Genomic DNA, 25897 nt, shown 5'->3' with positions numbered 1-25897 from the left:
CGCAAAGTTGATAGGGTTCCATGATTAGTCCACCGGTCGCTTGCTTTATGCCAGCTACCTACTGTATTATAGATAAGATTACGCGCCAACTGTGCAGTTCCGAGATCATTAATTCGAAATTCCATTCCATTTCAACCTACAGCTATTTTATTACTTTCGATGAATTCGCCACGACAACCTTCCAAATAACTCCCAAACAACCTCCATATCCCGACTGGCATTTCTTCCGATAACCATCAATCTGCGCAAATATTACTTGTATGATCACGACCATCTCTGCGCAACATCACTCTTGAAAGTGATCGCAAGTCGCAAAGATGGCAGAATCCGATTCCAGACCCACCGAATTTACCCAGTTTACTGAGATAGACTGGAAGCGCCAGGATGAGGAAGATGAAAAGGCTATGAAAACTTTGTTGAGTGCCGAGAATTATGGGAAGGACGACAGCGATGGCCTTTTCGGTGATCGACCTTTGGAGGTGGGCGAGAAGGCAGATGATGCGCAGGATTTCGAGGATATCAGCGATGACGATTTACCAGAGGAGGAAGAAGCTTCTCTACCCAGCGCTGTCGATTTACCAGCTCTGACCGACGATGCTGGCACGAGCCACGACACCGATGATTTATTTGGAGAAGGCAGAGATTCTTCACCATTTGGCTTTGATGATCATGTTGAAATACAAGATGGAGAATCACAGGCTGCAGCAAATATAGTTGAGGAACCAGCGGGTCCGGCGGATGAGGAAGAAGATTTATTGGAGCTCAATTTTCCTGGTTACAATCAAGCTCGGTTGAACAACCAAGATCTTTCGATACCTGCTCCTGCAGAATCCGAAGGAGATTTAGCCAAACAGTTGTTTCCAAGTCTTGAACCTGGTGTTATATTGAACTTCAACGAATTATTACCTCCAAAACTCGCGCATTTCGTCCCAAAGGTCCCACTCAAGCCGCCTAAACCTCTAAACCCTACAAAAGTCAGCTTAGACCTCGCTCCCGACCAAGAAAAATCTTTTCGCAGCAATATAGGTACAGCGACAGGTGACAAGCGCAAACGTGTGGTTGAAGCGGAAGCTAAAGGGCTTGTTGCAATTGTTGAAGAATCTGCTGATGAGGTAGAGAATGAGGAAACTTTCGACTATGAAGAACCAGCGGAGGATGAGAGGCTTGGTGGACTTACTTGGGCGGATCTTCAGATGATTTGTGATGATTGGGACTCCAAAATAAATGCGACACCTGAAATTGTGCAACTGGAGCCTGTAGATGATCAGCCAATGGATGATTGGGATCGAGAGATTCTAGGACATTCCTCAAAACGGAGAAAGGTAGAGCAATCGGAGCCAGACTATTTCAACATTCCTCAATTCGCCGTCCCATCTTTCGACAACTTACAACAAGCTGTTACTATTTCTGCCAAGCGACCTTTCCTAGATCTTAATGATCCACATTTACTTCTAGAAGAGATCAAGGTGAACTTCTCATCCGCCGCCAAACGTCAACGCCTCGGTGGAAACTTCCGAGGAGGAAACAACATCATTTCTAAGAAACTGAGCAAGCGCTTCAATATTTCAAACGATGAAGCTTATGATGCTCTCAAGGAGAATCATCAAAGTAAAGTTAGAGCAGCTATTGGAAATCTTACCGTCGAGCATAGTCTTCCTGCATTACGCCTTCAATGGCCATATTATAAGGTCAAACTATACACCAAGGAAGCTAGAGCTTTACATCGACCAACCCTCAGATTCAATAAGTGGCTTAACCAACCCGTCACTTTTGACAAGCCAGGGATGCGAAAGAAGAAAGAAGCTAGAACGATGTCTATTGCAGAAGTATTTAAGGAATCCAAGGATCTAACATTGGGTGACTTCTATTCCGCCGCTACTCTAATTGAATACTCGGAGGAACAGCCCATAGTACTTTCAAATTTCGGCATGGGTAATCGGATCATCAATTATTACCGACGAAAGGATGCAGAAGATCAGGAGAGACCCACTCCAGAGGACAAAATTGGTGACACTACCATTCTCCTCCCAGAAGACAAATCCCCGTTTGCAAACTTCGGTTTCGTGGATCCAGGCGAAACCGTTCGAGCTTTGCACAATGAGATGTATCGTACTCCAATATTCAAGCATCAACCCAAGAATACCGATTTTCTCTGTGTTCGCAGTACCACGGGAGTTCATGGTACTACATGGCACCTTCGCAATATAGATAACCTATTCGTTGCAGGTCAACAATTCCCATCAATCAAAGTACCAACACCACACTCGAGGACGGTTACAAATGCTACCAAGAATCGAGTGAAGATGATTGCCTTCAGAAAAATCAGACGCAGTGCCTCAAAGTCTTTGAGAATAGCCGAACTTACTGCTCATATCCCTGATACGAATGATATGCAGAACAGGGCAAAATTGAAGGAAATACTTGTCTACGACAAAAATGAGAAAGTTTGGCGTCCAGAGGAAGGCACTACTATTCCCGATGAGGCGGCTTTGCGATCCTTAGTCAAGCCCGAGGATTGCTGCATGATCGATGCCATGCATGTTGGACTAAGGAACCTCGCAGATGCTGGTTATGATACCTTGAGTGAAAAAGAGGAAGGTGATGAAGGAACATTCATCGACCGACCTCTAGATTTCAAGCTTACTCCCTGGAACACAAGTAAAGCTTTCTTGGACGCAACTTCAGGTAAAGCAATGCTTGAACTTCATGGCGATGGTGATCCTTCTGGATGTGGGCTTGCAATCAGTATGATACAAACTTCCATGAAGGGAGGCTATATCGGTGCTGTCCAGGGTCCAAATGCTACATCCGCAGCCGCCATTGCTGCAGAGAGAAAGGCAAATGGTGGGCATACCTACAACGTCAAGAAACAAGACGAGCTTTACAATAACGCCATTCGTGATATTTGGGAGAAGCAAAAGTCAAATTTGTCAGATGCGAACGAACATGTGTCAAACGAACTGGAAGAAGTAGACGAGGACGAACGATTTGGAGTAGCACCCACTCCACACTCCATGCCCACTCCCGCACCTTACGATGATTCTTTCAGTCAAGTCAGCAGAGCCAGCAATATGGATAACGCCTCTGGCAAATTCATGCGTATTACTCGTAGGGTTAAAGTGGGCAATTACGGACAAACCGAGGAACGGGTCGAGACGGTCAAGGATATGCGTGTCTGGAGAGAATATATTAAGCGCAAAAAGATCATGGAAGCTGCTAATTCAGAGTAATTCTCACTAGATTGCTTTATTTCTTTTTCGCCTCTTCTTGGAGACGATAGCTAATAGTGTGTTTTTAGTGTTTATGCCATTACTCCTTCGGGTGATGCAGATCTTGATAGAGCTCATCGTGTTCAGTAAGTACTCCTTACCATCTGCCCTCCCCTTTCCGCTCTCTATCAGTGACAAAAGCCATAACTAACACGTTATCCACAGAGTCCAAAAAGAACTCGAGCGTCTCGAACGCAACCAAGATCGTCGCCACGCCCGTGAGAAGCAAAAGTCAAAACAATCCATGGCTGGTCAACAACTTCTTAACCCTGGTTCCCCTGGTCCATCCGGGGCCCCCGTTTCCAGCATTGAAAAGCCAGCTGGTACTACGAGGAAATGTGCAAATTGTGGTCAGACGGGCCACATTAAGACGAACAAAAAGTACTGTCCCCAATGCCAATTAATCAGCCCTTTTCTCTTTCCAGCTTAGGTTCTATCACAGCTACAGTTACGAAGTGTTCACACTGAGGCCGCTGTTTGTTCTTGCTCAAGGAGCCGACTTAACGGAAAATGATTTTCTCCTATAAATGGAAGTATCCAAGGATCCAATTAAATCTCATTCTTCTTCGCCATTTTTGCTTAATTTTGTAACCCTTTCACAAAGCATAAACCCAAAAAAAATCATTTGCTGACATACATTTTCCCTAACACTCAGACTCTGTCCTCTTTTGAATGGCACCATGAAGCCTGAAGATGGCGCGCTCAATCATGGCGGGTTTGGTGCTATTCAAGCCCCACCTTAGCTTTACGAAACACTGCGTTGACAGGCAGGCGATACACATCTTCTCCGCACTTGCCTTCCCACACACACATCGTGTGGCCTTTTCATTTTACAATACACGACATATACCCACGAGGAGTATTACGCAAAGCTGTCTGGTTTGCAAATTTACCTTTCCTCTCTTTCGATCCCCCTCGGTAAAAACTCCATAGCAACGGGTCCGATTGAATCATGTATGACATGGGACAAGGCCAATCAGAACCCCTTAACGCACAGTGACAGGAAGGATTTAAAACAAAATGGACCAAAAACAGTCTGTGTCATCGATATGAGAAGTGCCTTGAACGGAAAACGTCACGGAGAATTAGCTGGGATACCGACTAGGCTTTGTCGCTAAATCTAGGGTAATCCTATCATCTTGCGAAAGAAAATAATGCGAGGCATACTGCGTCTTACTTTTGGTATTGTTGGTATGATGTTGGTTTGAGGATCGCTTATACCGCGTCTCATTGCTGCTCGTCTAGCACGTCTTACTCGATCGGGGGAAAGAGCACGAAAGTTGACCTGATAGAAACCTTGGGGCCGGCGCTGATTTAGCAGGCAGGGAGATTAGTTTTACAATACGCATCAGTAGGCACACACGAGACACGATATAGTGTTCACCAGAAGGCGGTTTTCATATTTCATTTCTTTTTCAAGCTAATTTAGTCTTTCGGTAATTGGTGGACGTACAATGGTTGGTTTCTTTAACGTTTTAGTCCCCGATTACACACGCGGCTGGGTAATTATCGGCGTTAATTAAGGCTGGGTGTGGTTTGGGGGTCATGGAGTTTGGGAAAGGTGGTTGAACAAGTCTGATCTGCACAGCATGGCGTAATATGGGATGGAAAGGAAAATTGGCAAAGGAAGGCGTTCACATACGAGTCATGGAGTAGAGGACAATCCGAGTGTTTTCTCAAGGCTTACCTTACACACATCGATTGTCGCCGTGGCAATTACTTTCTGAGGTTCATGAGACATAGAAGTATAATTACATGTCATACAAAGAAAGAGCTGCAATTCTTCCTGTTTTTTAAAAATAAAAATGAGCACTTACCTATTTCTCATAAGTACCATGTTGTAGGTAGCTAAGATTTTGGGGAAATTCAAGAATGTGAAAGAGAGATTCTTATAATATTTATATACTATGTGTACTATGTATACTAGTACAGTAATAAGATCCTATATATCTAGTAAATGCTTCCTCTTTCATCTTATATTATCTCCCATTACAAAAGACGAAAAGATGTTTTTGAAAAAGTATATATGTATAATTATAATTATTCTGACTTGTCTTTTTCCTTATTTTTTTATACTTTTAATTACAAGATTCATATTGACTCCGGAGGACTTAGTTGGGTTTTTCATTGTTTCGTTTTGGGTTAGATTATGTGATTATTATATTATACTAGATTATATTATAATTGGAATCTTAAAGGTTGTATTTTGGAATTTGTGTTGCAGATGAATATATACTCTGTATATATATGTGTGTGTGTATTCGAGGAGGGGATTGGGGATGTAAGTGAGGGATTTAAAAATGGAAATTCAAAAATAAAACTTCTTCAGATTCTTGCAGTTACTGAAATACTTATTAGTTGTGTCATTGTCATTGCCATTCCCATTGCCATTATTATTGTATACATTAGTTAAGAAGGTAATCTTAGTTTGATGAATAAATGGACGGGTAGATGAGACGGGGGAATTTCGATTGTATTTGATGGAGTGGATTCGATCTGGTGGAAAGGATGGCTTACTTCTAGGTGTTGAATATATACTTTATACTACAAAATAAACGTCTAGATTAAAGAAGAAGAGGTAAGGTGAGATGAGGTGAGGTGAGGTAAGATATCATACATGTAATTAAGTTGAAGAAAGCTTTAATAATGTAGATCTTGAATCTTGAATCTTGAATCTTGAATCTTGAATCTTGATGATTATATCATAATTGATAAGGAATCGGGATATAGATTTGGATTTGAGTTTGAGTTTGAGTTTGAGTTTAGGGGTGTGCTTTTGTAATTTTGGTGAGTGTTTTGGGGTAATAATTAGTAGGTAGGTAGATGGGTGTTATTAGATGGATGTAGAATGATAGTGTTCAAGGAGAGAAGTATAGGGTTCGAGGGGAAGATCCACTCTATCTAAGCTAAGTCGAAGGGTATAGATATGTTATTCAATCCACTCTGTGACTTTTATGATTTTGAGAATTGCGATTAAGGAAAAGCAATCAAGTGCTAAAGCAGAATTTTCATAATATAAAATCAAATAGTAATACATACACACTAAACCCAATAACCATCAGATATAATTTTACGAGGTAATATTAATACCTACAAGTTGCGGAAACCGAGTGGTGTTGTATGTGTATGTGTATGTATATGTGGCGAGGAAAAGAGGAAGGTAAAGATTCATCTCCTGATTTGACATCAAATGCATATCTATCTTCTTTCAGGAGAAGGAAAAGGATAAAAATGGAAAGAGGGAAAATATATATAGTTGCCTTACTTTCCTTTTAATCAGATGAGAAGATGCGAGATCTGTATGAATGATGGGTGGTGATGGGTAATTGATTTGGGAAGATATTGTGGAAAGTATAGATTATATTTTAACGTTTGAGTGAGAGAAGAAATAAGACAGGTTCATGGATCTGGAGATGGTAATGGATGATACTCTTATAGCTAGTTGAGCTGAACCACACAATACAATTGATACCTTTACTCATTTAGAAGTAATACAAGAATTTCATCCGAGATGCCACTTCATCTTTTCACAAAGACTATTCTCTTCATCTAATGATGAAGAAATGACCCAAGGAAGTTTCATATCTACTAGAAAGAAGTACCAAAAAGCTCAAAAAGAGTAATATAATAATCACCTAATTACTCGAAGAATTTTCTCTTCAACAAGAGGCTGAGGAAAAAAAAATCATCGAATGAAAAAACCAAAAGCCTGCAAATTATGAATAAACATGAAACGGCGACAAAAAATAGAATCCTCGGATCCTTACATAATATTTTAGCTTTCGTATTGGTAAGATAATTAGTGGTAAGCTGGTGGAGGAAGGAGTTATTAATTTCGATATGGGGGAGGAGCAGTTTGTTTGGAATGTATGTGGAATTTTTTTAGATGTTAGATGGGTATGGTGATACCCTAAGCATCTACTTGCCTATAGTTGGGCAGGAAGAAAATAAATTCGGGAGTTTGATTTCTTTGAATTAGGATAGGTATAGAGGAGTAGAAGTACTTGATGTTTATGGAGCATTGTTGTCCTTGTTGAGAAGGAACATGAGATGAAAGGTGAGGCGATGATTTATCATACTGTTGAGGATCAAACGTAGTAAATAGGACGGAAGGGAAAATAGGAAATATGATAATACTCGCGCTGTTGTAGCACTTCCTACACAGTGTCGATGCATATACCCTGTAGATGAATGGGCGAACAAAGAAAGGGGTATGTGAAGCTTTCCATACATATGTTTGTGCTAATCAGCCACGCAAGAAATACTAACAGAATTGAGTATCCCGAACAGGATATCGAGAATAGATTTCTCCAGCTCATGGATACATCGAATACCTTAAATCGCGGATGACTGTTTAGAGATACTTTTACTTGATCCCTGGTAACAACTCCATTATCACAAAGAATATCAATTTACAAGCAAGAAAGGTATAGTATAATTTGTGTTCCTAACTCAAGGAGGTAGACAAGAACAACTCGGGAAACGTAATGAGACAAAAATAGACGCAGAGTAAGAAGTTCAAGCCAAAGCCATTAAGTGGCAGTTGATATGAGATTAGATGAGCTTGAATACCTCCCTCCCTCCCTATAATCTTTGTGGATGCCAAGAGAAGAGAAAATGACATCCCCATTCCTAGTAAGCTCAAAGAAAGAAATAACATAATCCAGATGTCGTGTTGTGCGTCTATGTAAGGTTACCATGCAGTCATGGATTGTGACAGGCAAAACAGAATAGACGACAAGGCGGCTCCACAGAATCAAGGCTGTTATCGGATATCCTAGTGATCCGTGTAAGTTGGCGCGCGGAAGATTCAAAATATGCGCGAGGTGCGGTCCGTTGAGTTTCTATTTTCTGATTACTCCTAGCTGTGCATGTCTGACATTGCTCTTTCTTTTCGACTGCAGTCTTCCGGAATAGTGGTCGAAATAGAAATATCTGTCAGCATTTCGTTTTTACTTGGTTTGTATAACATGGCTGTGAAATATTAATGTCTGATTTGTTCTTTGCACTGCCATTATATTGAAAGAAGAGATATAATACACTCAGCCATTATGAAGTTGTGATTCCTAGATTCGATGGGAGGTAACCCAGCCGACCAGTTAGTTTGAAGAATAGGCGCGCATCTGTGTGTTTGGGTGGTTCAAAAATCATTGATTGTTTTTTTTTGTCGTTGGAACTTTGGAACTTTGTGGCTTTTGATTTTTTTTTTTCGCAATTGGTAAGCATGGTTTGTGTTAAATTTAGATCATCTTGCATCAAACCTCGTTGTCCAAATGGCTCGGTGCACATTTCCCCAATTTGTACAACGAGCCACGAGCCACTTGCCGTACACGTGCATTGAACGGATTTTCAATCTCTTGGTGTTTGTTTTGATGATGATCAATTGCAATAGGAGAAAAAGGGAGTGAAACAATAAAAAGAATGTTTTAATTAGAAAAAATTAAGAATGTATGAAAATAGTCGTTTTAGGAATTTATTCGGGTCGTGAACGTTCCTTAACTTCGGTAAAATCATATCAAGTCTATTATGACTTTCTTCAACAGTATCTATTATAGATTTGATCCACTGATCCTACATAATGATTATCGTTAGTTCTTTAGCTAGTTGATCAAATCATCATTCCTGAATAATGCATTTACTTTGGAGATCGCCATTTGGTGGCCAGATATATCGATATCGTTGTCATCATTCGGATGCTGGCGAACATTGCCCATGGAGGAACCCCTTCCGGGGGATATCTGAATCCATGAATGTAACGTGATCATAACATGATAGGATTTTTGAAGGATAACAGTTGATCTTTGTTGGTCAAAGCTGTAAGGCCAATGTCGCGATTAGGGCGAAGGAAGTAGCTACTAGCTAGATAGGATCTTCAGAGTTACAAGATATGTCCCTTAATGTTACTTCCGATTAAGATTTAATATATTTTCGTATTGAATTTGGTCATTGCGCTCGCCCGTTGCTCTTTGATCAACTTGAAAATACTTCGTCGGTGGACATGATCCAGTTTCATCCCACCTCTCCAGATCGATCCCCCATTCTTGAATGTTAGTTCGGGTTGATGATGAATATCTGTCTCCATAATCATTGCCGGTTCTGGCGACCAAGAGAAGAGGTACCTTGCAGATTTGATCTGACTGGTAGATGCATGTAAGATTTCTGTCATCCTCCGGCAAGTATCGCTTTAAAGCTCCATATCATGTGGAGTAACTTGAGGTGATTTTGGCGGTATACAACGATGAAAATTTTAAGACTGGGACTGGGTGTGAGACTACATCAGGTCTGGAAGAGTGTTGGGAACTGAAAAGAAAGATGCCGTATATCCAAGACTCGGATTATCCTTTTTACCAGCCTCTCTCCATCAACCTCTCTCTCGCTTACATTTGAAATCCAGATGTGTTGCTGATGCAAACCCACAGCTGTATAGGAAGACTCTATAGAACGGTATCACTCAACTTACCGGCTGAAAGTTAACTTTTCGCTGCAATGAAACAAATCAGATTAGCCCTAGATAGAGTTGTGAATATCCGAGGTAATGTGAAGCTACTGCGAAGTTACTGTACGATTGAAGATCGACCGAGTCATACCAAAGATGTTACAAACGTTGTGTTGACGTACCCATGTAGATAGCATTTGAAGGATCAAATAGAATATTACGAACGTGCGACTGACATGCAAGCAAGTAACAAGCACCACAAGCTAAGCTGCAGTACCTGCATTCCCCGATGAATACAAGAATAGAAACCATCGATATCCAAATAGGGTTCTCCGCACAAAATGTCTGTATGCACGGAATAAGTACGGAGTAAATGTCAGGTGGATGGATGATGGACCGAGACTCTCAGATATTGGGTATTGTGGATATCTCTCTCCTGGGTAGAAATTCGCAATGAATGGAAAAAGGCCGAGTAGGAGCCACCAAAAAAGCATCCAGATCCACAGGGCACACGAAGAGATATCAATATCATTCAATCGAAATGCCCTGATCTGATGGATGCATCACCAGCAGATGCATATCCAAATGCTTTGGGTTCTTCTTACCCTGGCTTCTGGTTACCCTTTGGTGAGAAAAAAAGCCAGTGATATTCCCTCAATCAAGGCAATTTGCCCGGATTCTTTGTGAGATTAAATGAGCTGCATTAGGATCTATTTATGGACATTTTTTCATTGACGTTGTACCCTCCCTCATCCCTTGGCAACATTTTACATGCTGATTGATCTGATGTTTCCAGTGTGTCAGCATGTGAATCCTTGAAGAAGCATCAAGGATTAAGACGTCGTTTAGGGCTTGTTCAACCAGTCGGAATTTAGAGATGATGGAATGCTGTGCTTGCTCGGCCACTGATGACCAGCCTTGAATTTGGGAAAACATCGTATTTCATACATGTCTTCCGGGCGCTTAGGAAGGACTCGGTCGAGAGATGTATGGAAAAGCGACGGAGAGCTAAGCTCCCTTGTTCTTTTCCTACCGCATGATTCATATCGACAGGGTGGAAAGACGTTTGAACTTGGTTTGAAGGGACAAACGACTGCGACCACGAGTACCGTACATACAGTAGGTCCTAGGTAGGTATCCTTACGGCTCAGTCGTGGCTATCATGGTTGTACACGAAAGCAGAGCATGCCTCAGTTCTAAGTTGAATGAGGCTTGTCATATCTCAGGTCATCGATAATACTACAGCGTGGATGGATTGAGCTTTTGAAGGTTCTGGATAGTACTCGAGTAGGTAGCATGAGTTTCAAGGATCGAATAATTGGAATGAATCCCAATATTTGACATGGCCAGAGATAAAGGTATCCCAAGTTTCCTCTTTGGTTCTAGTATGATCTCTTTGTCGTGGGTATTATGTATTGGGTATTATACAGATAGTGTATCTACTACTTGCGGATTTTGCATGAAGGGGTTTAAAGGAGGGGGTTGGATGGTGATGATAGCTAGAGTGGTACTCGCACAACAAGATGGTCTCAATCATCGAAATAGGATGCATTAAGGGAAGGATTACTTTGAACAATATGATATCAAGTCATTATCAAGGACCCCAATAAGGTTTTTGAGGAATCCAACCCCTCATTGGCAAGGTACTAGGTAGGTAGGTATTGAGCATTGAGCATTGATCCCGAATCTAGCACGATCGACTATCAACCATCTGGACAAGCTTTGTAAGCTGAAGCAACAGGGCAAAATTGCAACTGTATCAAAGAGTTTAGAGTTTTCCGTACCCACATAAACTTCGCACACTTCTACCTCTTTTTAGAAAGTACAGTGCATCAAGTTATCGAAATCCACCCGGTAGACTAGACTCATTTTTACATGGCTGCAAAAATCGGCCACGCAGTAGTGAGCAGAGTATAGTATTTATGTACCTAGCAGGTAAATCGACTAGACTAGGTAAATTAAGGTAGGCGGGCCGTGAATCAATTCTCAGTGCACACGCTCGCTCCATGCGACGGAAAACATCAATACTCCGTTCCAGACAGACGCGGCATTGGGGGATGAGAGAATGGAGAATATTTAAGTAATAAATGAATAATGAATGAATGAAGATTATTTAAGTAATAAATGAATAATGAATACCTAATGATAATGGATAATGGATAATGAATCAAATCTCAGTAATATCTGCATTGGAGCAAATAACCATTTGATTTGTACTGACTGTATTGTACTGACTGTATTGTACTGTACCGTACCTAGGTACCCATAGTCATTTTATTTATTTTATTTTGCGTTTCCCCTTTCATAGGAGTGCCAGGTAGCTAGCTAACTGTATGTAACCGATTGATAAATACTAGGTAACTTGATGAGTTTAGGTAATGTTGACCACATTTACCAGAGTTCTCGCAGCAGAAAAGAGTCAATGGATGTATAGAGTACTCCGTTCTGAGTAAAGATTCAGGTTATTAAACCTAGAGAAGTCAGAGGTAAAAAGTAAGTCTTACCGAAAGTAGAGAGAAATCAAAGCAACATAAGACAAGAAAGGGAAATACAAACCCCCTTCTCATTCACTTCCCCCCCTTGTCAATACCCCCAAACAATTGTGCACTTTTTTATCCTTCCTCTTTAAGATTAGATTGAAATCTCATTAAAGAAAGAAAAAAAAAAGACAGAAAGAAACAAATCAAACAAAAAACCCCCCGTTCTCCTCTCCGATTTTGAATTGGTACCACACCACAAGATTTTCCCCCTTCCACTCCGTCACGATCCAAAAATAGCTATAATTAGCACATCTCATCGCGATATACTTTATCAGTCCTATCAGTTGTGCTTCGTGAGAGATTCTCGAGAAAGGAAGTAAGAAAAGACGGTACCTGGTACTTTTATTAAATTCTTTTGGAAAAGCTTATATCATTGATCGAACTCCTCTCTTGAAATCACAAATTTCACTCTCTCAAGTCAATTTTCCATTTTAAAAGGTGTTTTTTTCCTTGCACGGGTTGGTTGTATCACTATTTGATTACGGGTTGTTTCGAGTTTTCCTCACGCATTTTCATATTGCCTGGAGCAGAGCAGAGCAAAGCAGAGCAAAGCAGAGCAAAGCAAAGCAAGCAAAGCAAAAATCACAATCAGTTCAACTTTTTATCCATCTCGTCATCTCATCCGTCTATCAACACGAACAAACCTCGGTCGCAACCTTATTGACCACCTCCTTCACCAATTTGTTATCTACTCCTTTAACTACAATTTTATATAACGACATCTATCGGCTTCAACCAAGTACATCTAACTATCATCCCACATCAGACATATTGCTCCGCCACTATTCAAACAATCGATTACTGTACTTGCTTGTGTTCCTCAATATCGCCGCCATTGTACTATAATTTCATACTAAACTTTTTGTTCCTTTGTCAAAGAATTTATTCATTGATGTCCACGATTCTACGCGATCTTACATACAACTCAACGAGTTCGACTGCAATAGTGCCTCTTTGATTACACGTCTGAAACTGGACCAATTCACGCAACCAGTATTTAAACCACAAGAACGGCGCGCCGCTGCCGCAATGGGGAGAAGAAAGATTGAGATCAAAGCTATCAAGGATGATAGGAATCGTTCAGTGTACGTTCTCTTTGTGCGAATATAATCTGCGGCGCAAAATACTAATCTCACTCTCACAGGACCTTCTTGAAGCGCAAAGGAGGATTATTCAAGAAGGCGCATGAGCTTTCCGTTCTCTGCTCCGTCGATGTCGCGGTTATTATATTTGGTAGTAATAAGAAGTTATACGAATATTCTAGTAGTGACATTGGAGAGATCATGACAAGATATCAATACGTACGTGTTTTACCGCGTGTGGCGCAAGAGATACAAACTGACATTAATTACAGTATGGAGGAGCCAACGAACACAAAGGACCTAGCGATTACGGCAAAGGAAAGGGCATGGATGACGATGACGATGATGATGACGGATCCCCTCCTTCTCATCACGGATCAGAACCACCGCAGATGATGCCTCCTCAATTCCAACACCAACCATATCAGCATATTCGCCATCATACTCCATCCGCCTCTCCTCCAATTCCAAATGGTGTCTTTCAACATCTCCCACAACAACGACAACATACACCACAACCCGGAATGGGATCTCGACCATCGTCTAGAAACGCTCCACGAAGACAAAGCTCCCTGGTACCACAGCATCCTCATGGCCCTCCGACCAACGGTCAATTTGCATATGCGCCGAATCAACCACCTTACAACCCCCAAATGACACCCGGTCTGCCACCACATTCTCATGGCCTTCCCCAGCATATACAAGGTCCGCCTCAAGGAATTCCCCATCCACACCAAAGTCCCGGACCACAATACGCACATTTTGCACCCCCGCATCACCCCCAACATCATCCTCAACACCACCCTCATTCCCAACCACATATGCAACAGCATCCGCAACATCCTCAGCAACACCCACAACAGCATCTTCAACAGCATCCGCAGCAGCATCCTCAAAAAATCCCGCAACAACATCCCCATCCGCAACAAGTACAGCAACTATATGTGGAGGAACAAAGAAGATCCTCTGTACCACCGGCATTCCCACCACAAGAAAGACCCGCATCTTCGCGCGCAACTCCTTCCCCTCCGCAGCCGCAGCAACAGCAAATGCCGCAACCTCCACCACCACCACCACAACCACAGCAGCCTCAACCATCGCCAGAACAGCAACAAACACAACCTTCACAACAAATGCTCGAGCCAGCCAAGCGCTCATCAGTAAAATCCAGAAGTATCTTTACGCCAATTGATGAGAGTCGATCAATTCTCTCCCAACACTGGGCAAGCTCAACTTCCAATACCGATGCAGTAAAGGAAGAACCGGGAGATCGATCTCAGTCTGTGGACGTTACAATAAATCGTGTTAAACCACCTTCACCACCTCAAAGATCACAAACGCATAACAAAAATCGTAACATATCCATGTCATCCTTACCAGATGGATTTACCCCACCATCCCGTACAAACAGTGCACAGCTAAGTGTAGGTGGTGGCAAGAGGCCTATATTGAAGGTGCAAATTCCAGAAGAAGCATCAGATAATGGTGGATCTGCCACTGCGGAAGATCTCTCATCCCCACGATCGGCGGGTGCCACTAACCAAAAGGCACGTCGCAATGGCGGCGACCATGGCGGAATGGTACTTCCACCACCTTCACCTTCCGCCTCGGCTTTGTTGTCAGCCGGTGCATCGGGACCACCAAATCCTTTCGCACGACCACATCCCGTCACACAACCTTCGCAGGGATCCAATGCGAGTGGAAATAACAATAATTCGAACAACAATATAATAGAAAGCGTGACACCAGTCTCAGCTCTTCCGTCGCGTTTCATGAATAATGAATTCCTCCCAAGCCCTTCATCGTTCTATCCCGAGTGGAATTATGGGAGAGGCGGTGATTCTAATACATTACCTAGTCCTCTAAATTTTGCAACGCCTGTTGTGGGAACAGGCCCAAGTTTCCTACGAGACGATAATGGCGATAGGGGTGGTAAAAGAAAGACACCCGAACAAGATGAGAACCGGGATGGGGGAGATCAGAAAAGATTGAAGCATGAAGGATAAAGTGCACCTCATGTTTCTCGTCATCAAGTCGAGGGTTTTGAGCATGAATTGCTATGAATATGAGATTCACGAACACGTGTATTTGATTGCGGGAAAGCTAAAAAGAGATAATGTCTTCCTTGTGGGTGGATCAGAACTCGTTTTAAACCCTTTGGAAAAAATTTATTGCATCACATTTGGGAAGGGCGTTCTACTTTTTTTTTTCTTCTGAAGATGAATTGGAGGTACACTTTTATTCGTTTCATTTTTTTATTGTACTTTTGGCTTTTACTTATTCCCCATTCGAAGATTCTATCGTTCTCTGTCCACCCTGCACTCTTTTTTCCTGCAATCCTCTCCATTGTTCTATTTGGAAGGCTGGGAGGCTTCCAGTAATCACTTGTGAATACAATGTGAAGTTTGAGTTTTGCCTTTGATTACGTGAGATGGGTTTGGATGGCAGGCCATGCATTTTACTCCTTTGTAAATACCCTTGGGATTTGTGGAGGGGGCGTTATCCATGTGACTTTTTTTTTCTGTTTTTGCTTTGTTGATTTGAGTTTAGGTCTGAGTGGTTTGGGATGAAGAGTTTTGTGGTGGGAGTTGAACGGGAAGGGCTTTACATGGATGAGTGAGAGTGGATGATGTATGAGTCGTTGGTAGATAAGTAAGATAGTTGAAAATAAAGTGTAGGGAGGAGAGAATGAAAATACAATTGATTAAATAACATAATGAGTTTTACTACCTGTGTACTCTTTCCTTTTTTTACTCTGCAGTAATTCATGTTCTCCTTGGAATGAATGAGGCTAGTACCTCGAATCACTATGACATGACTGGGGGAATGAAAGTATAAGATAATCTTGAATTTCAGTGTATCAATCTTCTTGATATTGGTAGTTGATAGAATGATAATTATGGAGATAGAATAGGTAGCTAGTGACTTAAGCATCTCCTCCTACCCTCCTGTTCCCCTGCTCTTTTGCTCTTTTGCTGTGGCCTATCTGGCTATTTCCCTGTTCTATTTTTTATTGCATTTCTGGAGTGATTGATTCGCTCTAGTTCGTATGAATCAAATAGGTAGTTAAAGTAGATGTTATTCCTCATACCGCGGCGTACGCAAGTGTGCTTAAATCTCTTGATTCGAATCTTTTGAGGATGGGACTGTATTTTTAAATTTAGGGGTGAGAAATTTTTAGAAGGGTATAGTTTGTTTGTTTGTTTTTAAATTATTTATTTGTGAAGAGAAGAAGGAAAGAGGGGATTTATTTGTGCGGAGGGAAACAACCTTTTTTTGGTTCTTTTCTCCTTTGTTGTGGAAGTTTAAGTTTGTTGGTTACAGGTGATCAAAATTTAGTGCACAATAGTTTGTCGGTTTGAGAGGATGAATCTGAAAAGACTGAGAGACAGGTATAACATTCTACTGCTTGAAAATTCAAGTATTTTCGGATGAAACCATATTTTCATCTTCATCTTTGCTTCAATCCCTGCACCTTTTAAATGGTGCCGTTTAGAAACACTGTTCTAAGTGGAACAAATAGTCCTGCCAATATCACGCTCTATGTACGATGATTACTATATGGCGAGAAAAAAAAAAAATCTAATCCACGATGAGTAACTATCAAATGGATACAGATACAAGCTTATCATTTTTGGATTTTCAAATATGCCTACATTTTATCAAACGCCATGCCAAAGACTAAACTAAATTGTGTAGCCCTGCACGAATTCCCATAAAAGAATCATCAAAATAGCCAAATTAGATCAAACGCACAGTCAACCCAGTTCCAGCATCAATAATCAAGCCCGTCCCGGTAATAAAGCTCGCAGCTGGACTACAAAGAAATTGTATAGCATCAGCAACCTCATCCGCTTGAGCCATTCTCTTTAATGGAACAACTGCCTGGACAATCTGCTCCAAGTGAGGATTAACTTGAGCTTCCCGTTCCGTCATTGCTCCCTCAACCCAAATGGGACAAACTGCATTAACGCGTATTCCCTGTTTAGAATAATCAACAGCTACATAAAGATACAGCAATTAGCACTAGAAACCTAACAATAAGAATATCCAACTTACCCGCCGTTTTCGTAATCCCGATCACCGCATGTTTAGCAGTAGTATACGAAGTTTTCCCCGGTGTAGCAGCATACGAATTCGCAGATCCTAAATTCACAATACACCCGCGACCAAGCGAGCGCGTTGTATATCGTCCTTGAAACGCGCGTGGTTCTTGAATCAACATTGCTTGTAATACGGCTCGGTTGCAAAGTACTGTTCCCCTCATGTTGATATTAAGCACATTGTCGAATTCACTGAGTGGAAGTTCTGCCATTCCTGTCATGACCGTAGTACCAATCTAGAAGGAGTCTTGGTTAGTTATCATAAACTGTCGCTTTTTCCGGGTGGGGTGGGGAGGGAAAATTACTTACTCCTGCACTATTGATATTGTAATCAATACGACCGAATTCTTTAATTGCAGTATCGACCATATTTTGTACGCTCTCCTCATCGGTAATATCGACATGAATAGAAATACCGCGGTATGCGGGATTGGAAGCATATTTCTTGCTCTGAATGGCAGATTCTTCGGCTCCTTTCTCGTTTATGTCTGCGAATAGGATGCCTGTGGCGCCGGATTCGGCAAGGGAGAAAGCGCTGTTTTTACCTATGCCGCTGGCTGCCTGGTTTGTTGGTTGGAAGGATAGAGAGTGGGGTTTATGGGGTTTTAAGAACTTACTCCGGTGATGAGGGCGAATCCGTTGGTGGTTTTGGAATTCATGGGGAGGATTGTGAGGATGGTTTTGGGTGTGGTGGTATTATTACTAGAGATTAGATGGAGGGAGGGGTTGGTTCTATTTGAGGTAATTGAAGATCTGAAGATGTGAAGGGCTTTCTGAGATTATTTGGAATCTGGAAGGTTTGATAGATGGATGAGATGTGAGGGAGGGATAGGGATTGTTATATATATTTGGCAAAAGTGGGCTTTCCCTCGAGGATTAGCAAATGGGAAAAGAACCAAATCTATTTCGGGATTGGATAATGGACGAGGGGTGAATGCAGGGAGGATAGAGGATGGATGGATAGTCGATACCAACTGGGTGGGTCAATGGCTTGCAGGCTTCTCAGAAGTACGTCTCTCGGGATACTTCCCCTATGACGTGGTATATCATTCACAAAGCTTATCGTAATATTCTTCTACCTCTATTTCTGAGTGCTAAAGGTAAATAGATACTCCTGAGTAGGGTGGGCTCTTCTTTTACTTGTTTTTGCTGTTTCTTTAGATGTATAGATATACAGATAAATGGGCTGGGTGGAATTTGTAATTATGATAAGGAGGTAGCAATTTCATTATATCGCTTTCGCTTTTTCTATCTTATGTCATTGTCATTGTCTCTAGGACTTCAAAATTCAGGGTAAAGTCTGAGTAGCTGATGAGAATACTAGCGGAAGGGGAAAGGGATGGGTTCGAAATGCCCTTAGGTATAAGTTTTGTGGGGCTTGAGGGGAATAACACAGAGGAGTGATATCTGTATGTATACGAGTTTAGCCAACTACTGCATAGGTAGTATGATTTCTGCGTACACTTGTGTATGTATATGTAAGATCTTAGCTATGTAACAATATCTAGATGTTAGATATGGATGCGGCACCGTGACAAATAGTGGGGTTTCGCGCGGCACAGCGCGGCGTGTGCGGCGCGGTTATGGGGCTGCGTGCAGGTTGTGCTGGGTTTACTGGTTGCTGTGGTAGGATGCGGGATGTTAGATGCAATCGATGATAGGAAAAGTAAGGGATTAAAAAAATAATAGTAAGTAGATTACCGCTTGAGTGGATTGTAATTGCGCATGCAGATGATTCGGTTGAAACTTGAGTTTGTTGGTATAGCTAGCTGGTTTGATTTCGCATCCCTAAGAAAGCAAAAAGTACGTACATGAAGTACATTTCTTAAATATTGATCTTCACCGAAGGAAAAGTAGGGCTAAATTCGATCAAAAATTCAGAATGATATTTCCTGGAAGTACTTCAAAATATACTTCAATTTTATAAATTTCAAGTACTTTTTTGAAGAATAATTTTGAATTAAAATCATCAATTCTAAACTAAAATTATTAATTTTGAGTTAAAATCATCAATATGTTACGTCGGACAGTAACATAGGTCACGTTCTTGATCACATGATCAAGAAACCGACAAATCGAGATCGGCTTTGCGGTGATCGATTTGTCGGGCTCATGGCCATCGGTTTTTTTAACGAGGCACGAAGGTCTATATAATCAAGATGGATTTCCTTTGTATAGAGCTTCGTGCTCAAGATCAATCAATTAGTATACTCTACTATTAGTTACGAATAGCATACCATTATTGTCATTACTTAAGTCCCTGCTTGACGCCTAGTTATAAATCACCTCGAGAGCCTAGAGCACTTCCACGTGATCTAGATGGCTAACCTCGTAACACTGAGGAGCCAGAAAGCTCCTGGGGGCTCCCTTTATCGATCATTATATAGTCAGAATAGTTTAATAGTTTAGGAGCTTCGTGCTCAACTTAGTTATCAATTAGTTTACCTATATTCTACTTGATCTAGTAACGAATTCACTTCCAAGTGAATACCAGTGATAAAGCCTTAACCTACAACTACCAACCAGACGAAACCTCAGGCAGCCGCTGCCTCCAGTACAGTATCGTTACATTATATATAAATGTAAAAATCTTGAAAAATTTAAATAATTTTTCAATAAAAACTATTAAAATAAAATTATAAATCTTTTGAAAATCTTCAAATTAAATAGAATATAATAGATTAGAATTTTGAATTTTAAATTATATAGAAAATCTGTTAAAGTGAATGGTTCCTGCGTAGCACGTGCACAGGGCACTAGTCCTATTAGGACTAGATTGAGAAGCTCTCTGTAGGAGAGCTTCGCACTTCCGTAGAACTAAGATAATGGGTGATTCATATAAAAGGCCAATATAGCCTCAGTTCTGCCCTATCAGCTTCCCACTATTCCCTGTGTAAGTGTTACGAGGTTTGCCGTCTAGATCACGTGGAAGTGCTCTAGGCTCTCGAAGTAGGTTTATAACTAGGCGTCAAGCAGGGACTTGAAGTAATGACAATAATGATATGCAATTCGTAACTAATAGTAGAGTATACTAAATGATTGATCTTGAGCACGAAGCTCTATACAAAAGAAATCCATCTTGATTATATAGTCCTTCGTGCCTATGGTTAACTAGGAATCGTCGTTCCTGGGAACGAGCGTTCCTGGTTGTTCCTAGGAACGTTCGTTCCTCACCGTTCCATCACATGTTTTATGGTCATGTGACATACTAATCGTTTTGGACGTAACAGTAAGGTCATTCCTTTTAACAGAGTAGATGATTAGATGTAAGTGGGGCGAAAATTACGGAGCCAACGTAGTATGAGCTTTGATCCCTATATGATGATGAATCTGGATGAAATTAGATCTCAGTGGAGCATCATGAATTGAATCGATTGGTTCTTACACGGTCTGGGCCCTCGACTGATTGGGACCACGGTGGACTGAAGATCCGATAAAAAAGACCTTTCCATCTCCTTTATTTGCTTGTACGTACTCAATTGAAGCTCTTGGTTTCAGTTTGTGTGTTGTTCATCTCATCCCATCTCAGTCCTTCCTCTGTTCTCTTCTCTTAATAATTACACTTTCTTTGTGTCATTTTATCTAGAGTCCTGTGATTATATATCCTGTCGTTTACTTCTAATACCGAGTACTACAGTTGTGTCCGAAAAGCTATTCAAATCCAGTCCATTGACCTCATCTCAACTTCCTCAATAAAATCAAAAACGACCTGATCCTTTCCACTACCGCACCTTTTCAATGGTTCACGCACGTACTTTCTCCCGCCAGTTAGGCAATTCGCTCCCTACGCACAACCAACCTCAAATTCCACCTCAAATCATCATCACGGACTCGGAAGATCCACACAAGCCCATATACTATAAGACTTCGCAGTGGAAGAACTCCTTCCTTAATTCCGTCCAATCCTCACACATCAAGACTACTACCTCCTTCCGAAATGTTCTCACGAAAATCAACAAGTTACCTCCCAGGTCCAAAATACTACTCGGTCTCGTCTGCCTTCTTTCTCTGGTATCGCTTATCGGGATAGTGGGTGGAGTTCGTCCAGACATCTTGAAGGAAGGACATCGATCTCCATATACACGAACACATTACGTTACGCATAATAAGGGTCCGAAGTTCAATCACAATAGAGATAAGGCGGTGAAAAGAGAGGAGGCTCCAGTGCCAATACCAGTACCAGCTGAGGAGAAAGTTAAGAGGGATGAAGCGCCGGCGATTGGGCTTACACCAAGGAAATTTATTCCAAGGCAGTTTGAGAACGAAGCGGATGTACCGGTATTGTGAACTGACGAAGTTGGATGATGAAGAGTATGTTACTTCATGGCCGTGGAAATATGGAGATGCGGGTGGAAGTTTCTAAGGAATCCTACTGACATTTGAGAATTAGTGCGACGACGTGTGCCACCGGCCTTTTTCTTTTATAATGGATGCCAATAATGTGGAATTGAGTTTGTAGCAGCGAGCATGTGGATAAGAATTAATGAGGAATACGTCGGAATTCGAAACGAAGGAAGTGATACATATACCAGGTCGGAAAGAAATGCTAGAAAAGCATTTGGATATGAATTAATGCAGTAGAAACTAGTGAATCCGCTAGCAAAATAGGATATCAAATAATGTAATCTTGAAGATCTAGACATATTAGCTATAAACATGGGCACTATGTACCTTTGGATCGGTGTCTCAGGAACGACGTTATCTGGGCGGACTTTAAGGAGTCCGCTACCTAACCTGCTGGATTGTGCGTATTGGAGAATGTCGTTTCCTTACTAATCATATAATTTATTATATGCCGGGAAAAGTTTCCCAATACCATTTCGTCAACCAGCTTCCAAAGTTCCGAGGTCTCTTCTCCCTTCTTACATTGTGCCTTCTAGATTCCATTCCAACGCGTTACCTTTATCCGACCGCTTTCATATACTCTTTCTCGCCATGCCGAGTCACGAACGATGAGCGCTCAAAATTTGTCCCAGAACTTATCAAGTTAGCCATCTCTAAGGTCTCACGGTGTTTATTCCCACCGCTTTATCTTCACGTTTGATTTCGGGGAGTTGAGCACCTCAAGCTCTATTTTCCCACCTAAGTTAATATATGTAGATTTTGACTTATTGTCAGATCTTGAAATGAGTTCCTTGCTCTGTCAAATAGATGATGAGTTGGATATAGGTTTGAGTTTTCAGGTGAATATTTTCGCGGATTCTGTATAGGTATGGTACCTGATCTTTGTGTACCGGAGCTGGATTTTGCTGAGTCTTGACTCACATATATTTTGGAGAGATATGGCTTGGATTTGGGGTGCAAATGTTAGAAGTATTCTTATCTTCAACTCCTTCGATGTCGATGGACTTGAAATTGCCATGGATTTCGATAACATGGGGCTTCCTATACAAGACCATCTTTCATGGTTTTTCTTCATGTTAGCTGAAGCTTAAAGAACTCGAGTTAATCTTACTTTTGGTGTGGCAGTTACTGTCTTGTTTGTATATTACGTATACTATTAACTGGTTTTCAGTTATGCTAATCAAGTGATTCCTCATCAAGGTGGTTATAGAAGAAAGACTGCAAGCCGCACCTTTCTTTCGCAAAGGCAGCAATGAGCATTTTGCGTTTGCTACTTCTGAAATCCTCTATCATGTATGTTTTTCTACTCTAGAATATTGTTGTGTTGGGCGCAAGAAACCAAGTTATAAATGTATCAGGGAATTGATAGTTCATATCCACAAGATGCTCAAAGAAGCAGAGGAAACACTCATGTAATTCGAGTTTACTTGATAATGAAGCGGCAGACGCTATTCTTCTATTACAAGTGTATGGCTCTAGCATTGGCTTTCGACTTTTTTTTATTTTGATTTCAAGCTGGGCTGTGAAGTTTGGCAATGTTTGATGGTTGTGTTAGTTTCTTTTCAAACCAAGTAACTACTTGCTGACTCGTGAGTAAACACGGTCGGGTGAGAAAGAGATGAAAATAAATGCGTCACATATACATCCAAAGCGGTATCAAATGAGAGTGGTAGATTGTTTTTATCAGATTGACTTTTGGGCCTCTGGTCCGTTCGGTTGAACTAAACAACGTGACAGAATGAACAAGGCTATTGATACACATAGAAATATTACATTAGATTGCTGCGAAACAGAAAAGCTCGTTTCTCGCTGTAGCTTTTGAATTGTTCATTTTCCTCCTTCAACCTTCATCCGGTGTGCACCCATTTTCTCCATTTCTTACATCTGCCAACCAGTTCTTTACTACTCTTCTCTCAACTACCACCGCGTTCCCATCTCCTCTCCGCCTTCACCACTAAGGCTTCTCAATCCCGAAATCCCCTCCAACAGAACCGCCCACCAGAGTTACCTGTCTATTCTTTACTCTCCACGAGCTCGGACTTCCATCATAAGATCCAGTATCCACCCATTGATCTTCATATTTAAACCATGCGGAGAATATATGCTGCGCTGTTTTGTCCGCATTTGTGTCGAAATGGTTGAAAGTATAACTTTTGTACTCCGTTAGTGCGTGTATCACCTTACTGGAACCACCGCTGAGAGAATAGAAGAAAAGAGTAATACATACTAACTCATAACATGCGCTTCGCCACCGTTTCCAGGATTGATCAAAATAGCACTGCTGGTTATTTGATGAATACCATGTGCCACTGCCCCCAAAGCTTTTTGTTCATTTACGATAATCTCATTTCTTCCCGTCCCTTTGAATAATTGTTAGTTGATTTTGTTCTTCTGCTCTTTTTCTGCTTTCATCTCCTTCAATTCTCTCACTAAATCTATCTTGTCCGCCATAACCACTGCGGCTCCAAATTTTTATCTCGAAGCAAGCACGAAAAGCTCCAAGCAAACAGAAAAAAAACATACAAACACCAGCCCCCAAACTGCTGAAATTCGCAACCGCATCAGTCGTATAGATCAAACTCAACGCAGTCCAATTCTTGGAATCAAGCAAAAAAGTTTCAAAAGCGAGTGTGTAGCGGATTTGTTCGAGAGGTGAATAACTGTTTGATACTGAAGGAGGAGAGGTATAGCTTGGAGGAGTATAGCTTGGAGAGAATGGGGACCAGGAGAAGACTCCTGGGAGAAGAAATAGAGGGATGAGAAGTGGGATGCGGAATGCGATGTACATTTTGATGATGTTGTATGGTATTTGATGCAGTGGCGATGTGCGATCGAAATCGATAATTGGGAGTGAGGTAAAACAGAAAGGAGGTGATTAGAAATTGGAATTGGAATTGATAAGATGACGGGGAAGAAATGATAAAGAAAGTATTAAGCTTAATGCTAAGACAGTAATTTCCGGAGATTATCTCGCAAAATATATATTTTGGTACGCTGTTGCACAGATGATGATAATCACCGTGCTACTTCTGCCGTCTCCCGGACCAATTGAGCTGGTGCTTTAGCTACCTAGCTCGCGTTACCCCAAAGAGGTCCGGGAATTTGGCTTCCTCAGCCGCATCATTCTGCTATGTTCTTATCTGATCGTAATAATCGAATTTCATATAAAATTCATTGTTCTGGACAACTATCTCTGTTATCGCATGTAGCACTCAAGATCGTAACTCTCAAGTAAGATCTTACCAGGGACCTGTGCTCCCGGACCGCTGGCTTTTTGATATATTTAAATTTTATATTTCAAAAGTTTATTTTAAATTTAAAGTTAATATTATATTATAGCACAAAGAGCATGCTAGCTTCAAGTCATTATTTAAATTATTATTATTATTATATTTCAAGTTTGATTTGAAATAAAAATAAAGATAAATAATTAATTAATTATTATTATTCAAATTGTGATTGTTTAAAATTAAAATACCAAAAATTTTATTCTTTGAATTTTTAATTATCAAACTTTTTATTATTCAATTATTAATTATTGTGACGGAAACCCCTGCTTTTCTCCCACCCTTATTATATAGGAAATCTCAGGTATATTAACCATGTTTACATATGATACGATTACTCGGGATTAGTATACGATTTAGGTGGTTTGAGGATCAGATCCGAACAAGTATTATGTATCAATGGTTATCGGTAAAATAAGATTATTGAAAGGATAAATATAATTTCTTTTTGTCTAGCTATTGCGGCTAAATTATTCATTTGTTTATATATAGAGTAGCTATCCTTATCTACAGGTGCTCTTCACCTGTAGATTCTAAGTTAAATACAATTGTGTTACGAGGTTTGCCGTCTAGATCACGTGGAAGTGCTCTAGGCTCTCGAGGTGGTTTATAACTAGGCGTCAAGCAGGGACTTAAAGTAATAACAGTAGTGCAATTCGTAACTAATAGTAGAGTATACTAAATGATTGATCTTGAGCACGAAGCTCTACAAATGAAAACCTATCCCTTATATAGAACTTCATATTCTACTGTATTCTTTTGGATCCCTTGGATCTACTGGATCTAGAGTTTAATTATCTAGATCCCCTAGATCCCTTAGATCCATCACGTGATTT

General features: G+C 41.0%; 10 protein-coding genes across 10 annotated transcripts; 7 read left to right on the top strand and 3 right to left on the bottom strand.

The window, feature by feature from the left end:
- Positions 1 to 317: 317 nt before the first annotated feature.
- SS1G_06128 (hypothetical protein) lies at positions 318 to 4012 on the top strand (the record flags this gene model as incomplete). Its single annotated transcript, XM_001593156.1, has 4 exons — positions 318 to 3226; positions 3299 to 3355; positions 3435 to 3650; positions 3925 to 4012. 4 exons carry the CDS (start codon positions 318 to 320, stop codon positions 4010 to 4012), a joined length of 3270 nt encoding a protein of 1089 aa, XP_001593206.1.
- Positions 4013 to 8869: 4857 nt separating this feature from the next.
- On the bottom strand, positions 8870 to 9891 carry SS1G_06127 (predicted protein; the record flags this gene model as incomplete). The annotated part of the gene is made up of 3 exons (XM_001593155.1): positions 8870 to 9083; positions 9174 to 9309; positions 9888 to 9891. The coding sequence occupies 3 exons, from the start codon at positions 9889 to 9891 to the stop codon at positions 8870 to 8872; spliced, it is 354 nt and encodes a 117-aa protein (XP_001593205.1).
- Positions 9892 to 10290: 399 nt separating this feature from the next.
- Positions 10291 to 10580, top strand: SS1G_06126 (predicted protein; the record flags this gene model as incomplete). Its single annotated transcript, XM_001593154.1, has 2 exons — positions 10291 to 10388; positions 10502 to 10580. The coding sequence occupies 2 exons, from the start codon at positions 10291 to 10293 to the stop codon at positions 10578 to 10580; spliced, it is 177 nt and encodes a 58-aa protein (XP_001593204.1).
- Positions 10581 to 11047: 467 nt separating this feature from the next.
- On the top strand, positions 11048 to 11260 carry SS1G_06125 (predicted protein; the record flags this gene model as incomplete). The annotated part of the gene is made up of 1 exon (XM_001593153.1): positions 11048 to 11260. One exon carries the CDS (start codon positions 11048 to 11050, stop codon positions 11258 to 11260), a length of 213 nt encoding a protein of 70 aa, XP_001593203.1.
- Positions 11261 to 13274: 2014 nt separating this feature from the next.
- SS1G_06124 (hypothetical protein) lies at positions 13275 to 15333 on the top strand (the record flags this gene model as incomplete). Its single annotated transcript, XM_001593152.1, has 3 exons — positions 13275 to 13330; positions 13390 to 13546; positions 13600 to 15333. 3 exons carry the CDS (start codon positions 13275 to 13277, stop codon positions 15331 to 15333), a joined length of 1947 nt encoding a protein of 648 aa, XP_001593202.1.
- Positions 15334 to 17068: 1735 nt separating this feature from the next.
- Positions 17069 to 18089, bottom strand: SS1G_06123 (hypothetical protein; the record flags this gene model as incomplete). The annotated part of the gene is made up of 3 exons (XM_001593151.1): positions 17069 to 17328; positions 17387 to 17666; positions 18048 to 18089. The coding sequence occupies 3 exons, from the start codon at positions 18087 to 18089 to the stop codon at positions 17069 to 17071; spliced, it is 582 nt and encodes a 193-aa protein (XP_001593201.1).
- A 3079-nt stretch (positions 18090 to 21168) lies between these two features.
- SS1G_06122 (predicted protein) lies at positions 21169 to 21717 on the top strand (the record flags this gene model as incomplete). Its single annotated transcript, XM_001593150.1, has 1 exon — positions 21169 to 21717. The coding sequence occupies one exon, from the start codon at positions 21169 to 21171 to the stop codon at positions 21715 to 21717; it is 549 nt and encodes a 182-aa protein (XP_001593200.1).
- Positions 21718 to 22086: 369 nt separating this feature from the next.
- Positions 22087 to 22474, top strand: SS1G_06121 (predicted protein; the record flags this gene model as incomplete). The annotated part of the gene is made up of 2 exons (XM_001593149.1): positions 22087 to 22174; positions 22236 to 22474. 2 exons carry the CDS (start codon positions 22087 to 22089, stop codon positions 22472 to 22474), a joined length of 327 nt encoding a protein of 108 aa, XP_001593199.1.
- A 238-nt stretch (positions 22475 to 22712) lies between these two features.
- On the top strand, positions 22713 to 22865 carry SS1G_06120 (predicted protein; the record flags this gene model as incomplete). The annotated part of the gene is made up of 1 exon (XM_001593148.1): positions 22713 to 22865. One exon carries the CDS (start codon positions 22713 to 22715, stop codon positions 22863 to 22865), a length of 153 nt encoding a protein of 50 aa, XP_001593198.1.
- An 863-nt stretch (positions 22866 to 23728) lies between these two features.
- On the bottom strand, positions 23729 to 24562 carry SS1G_06119 (hypothetical protein; the record flags this gene model as incomplete). The annotated part of the gene is made up of 3 exons (XM_001593147.1): positions 23729 to 23924; positions 24002 to 24134; positions 24298 to 24562. 3 exons carry the CDS (start codon positions 24560 to 24562, stop codon positions 23729 to 23731), a joined length of 594 nt encoding a protein of 197 aa, XP_001593197.1.
- Positions 24563 to 25897: the final 1335 nt, after the last annotated feature.

This window comes from Sclerotinia sclerotiorum, genomic scaffold, assembly GCF_000146945.2.
Source record: "Sclerotinia sclerotiorum 1980 UF-70 scaffold_7 genomic scaffold, whole genome shotgun sequence".
NCBI lineage: Eukaryota > Fungi > Ascomycota > Leotiomycetes > Helotiales > Sclerotiniaceae > Sclerotinia > Sclerotinia sclerotiorum.
Note: the sequence above shows the minus strand (reverse complement) of the source record. Positions and strands in the feature narration are given on the sequence as shown.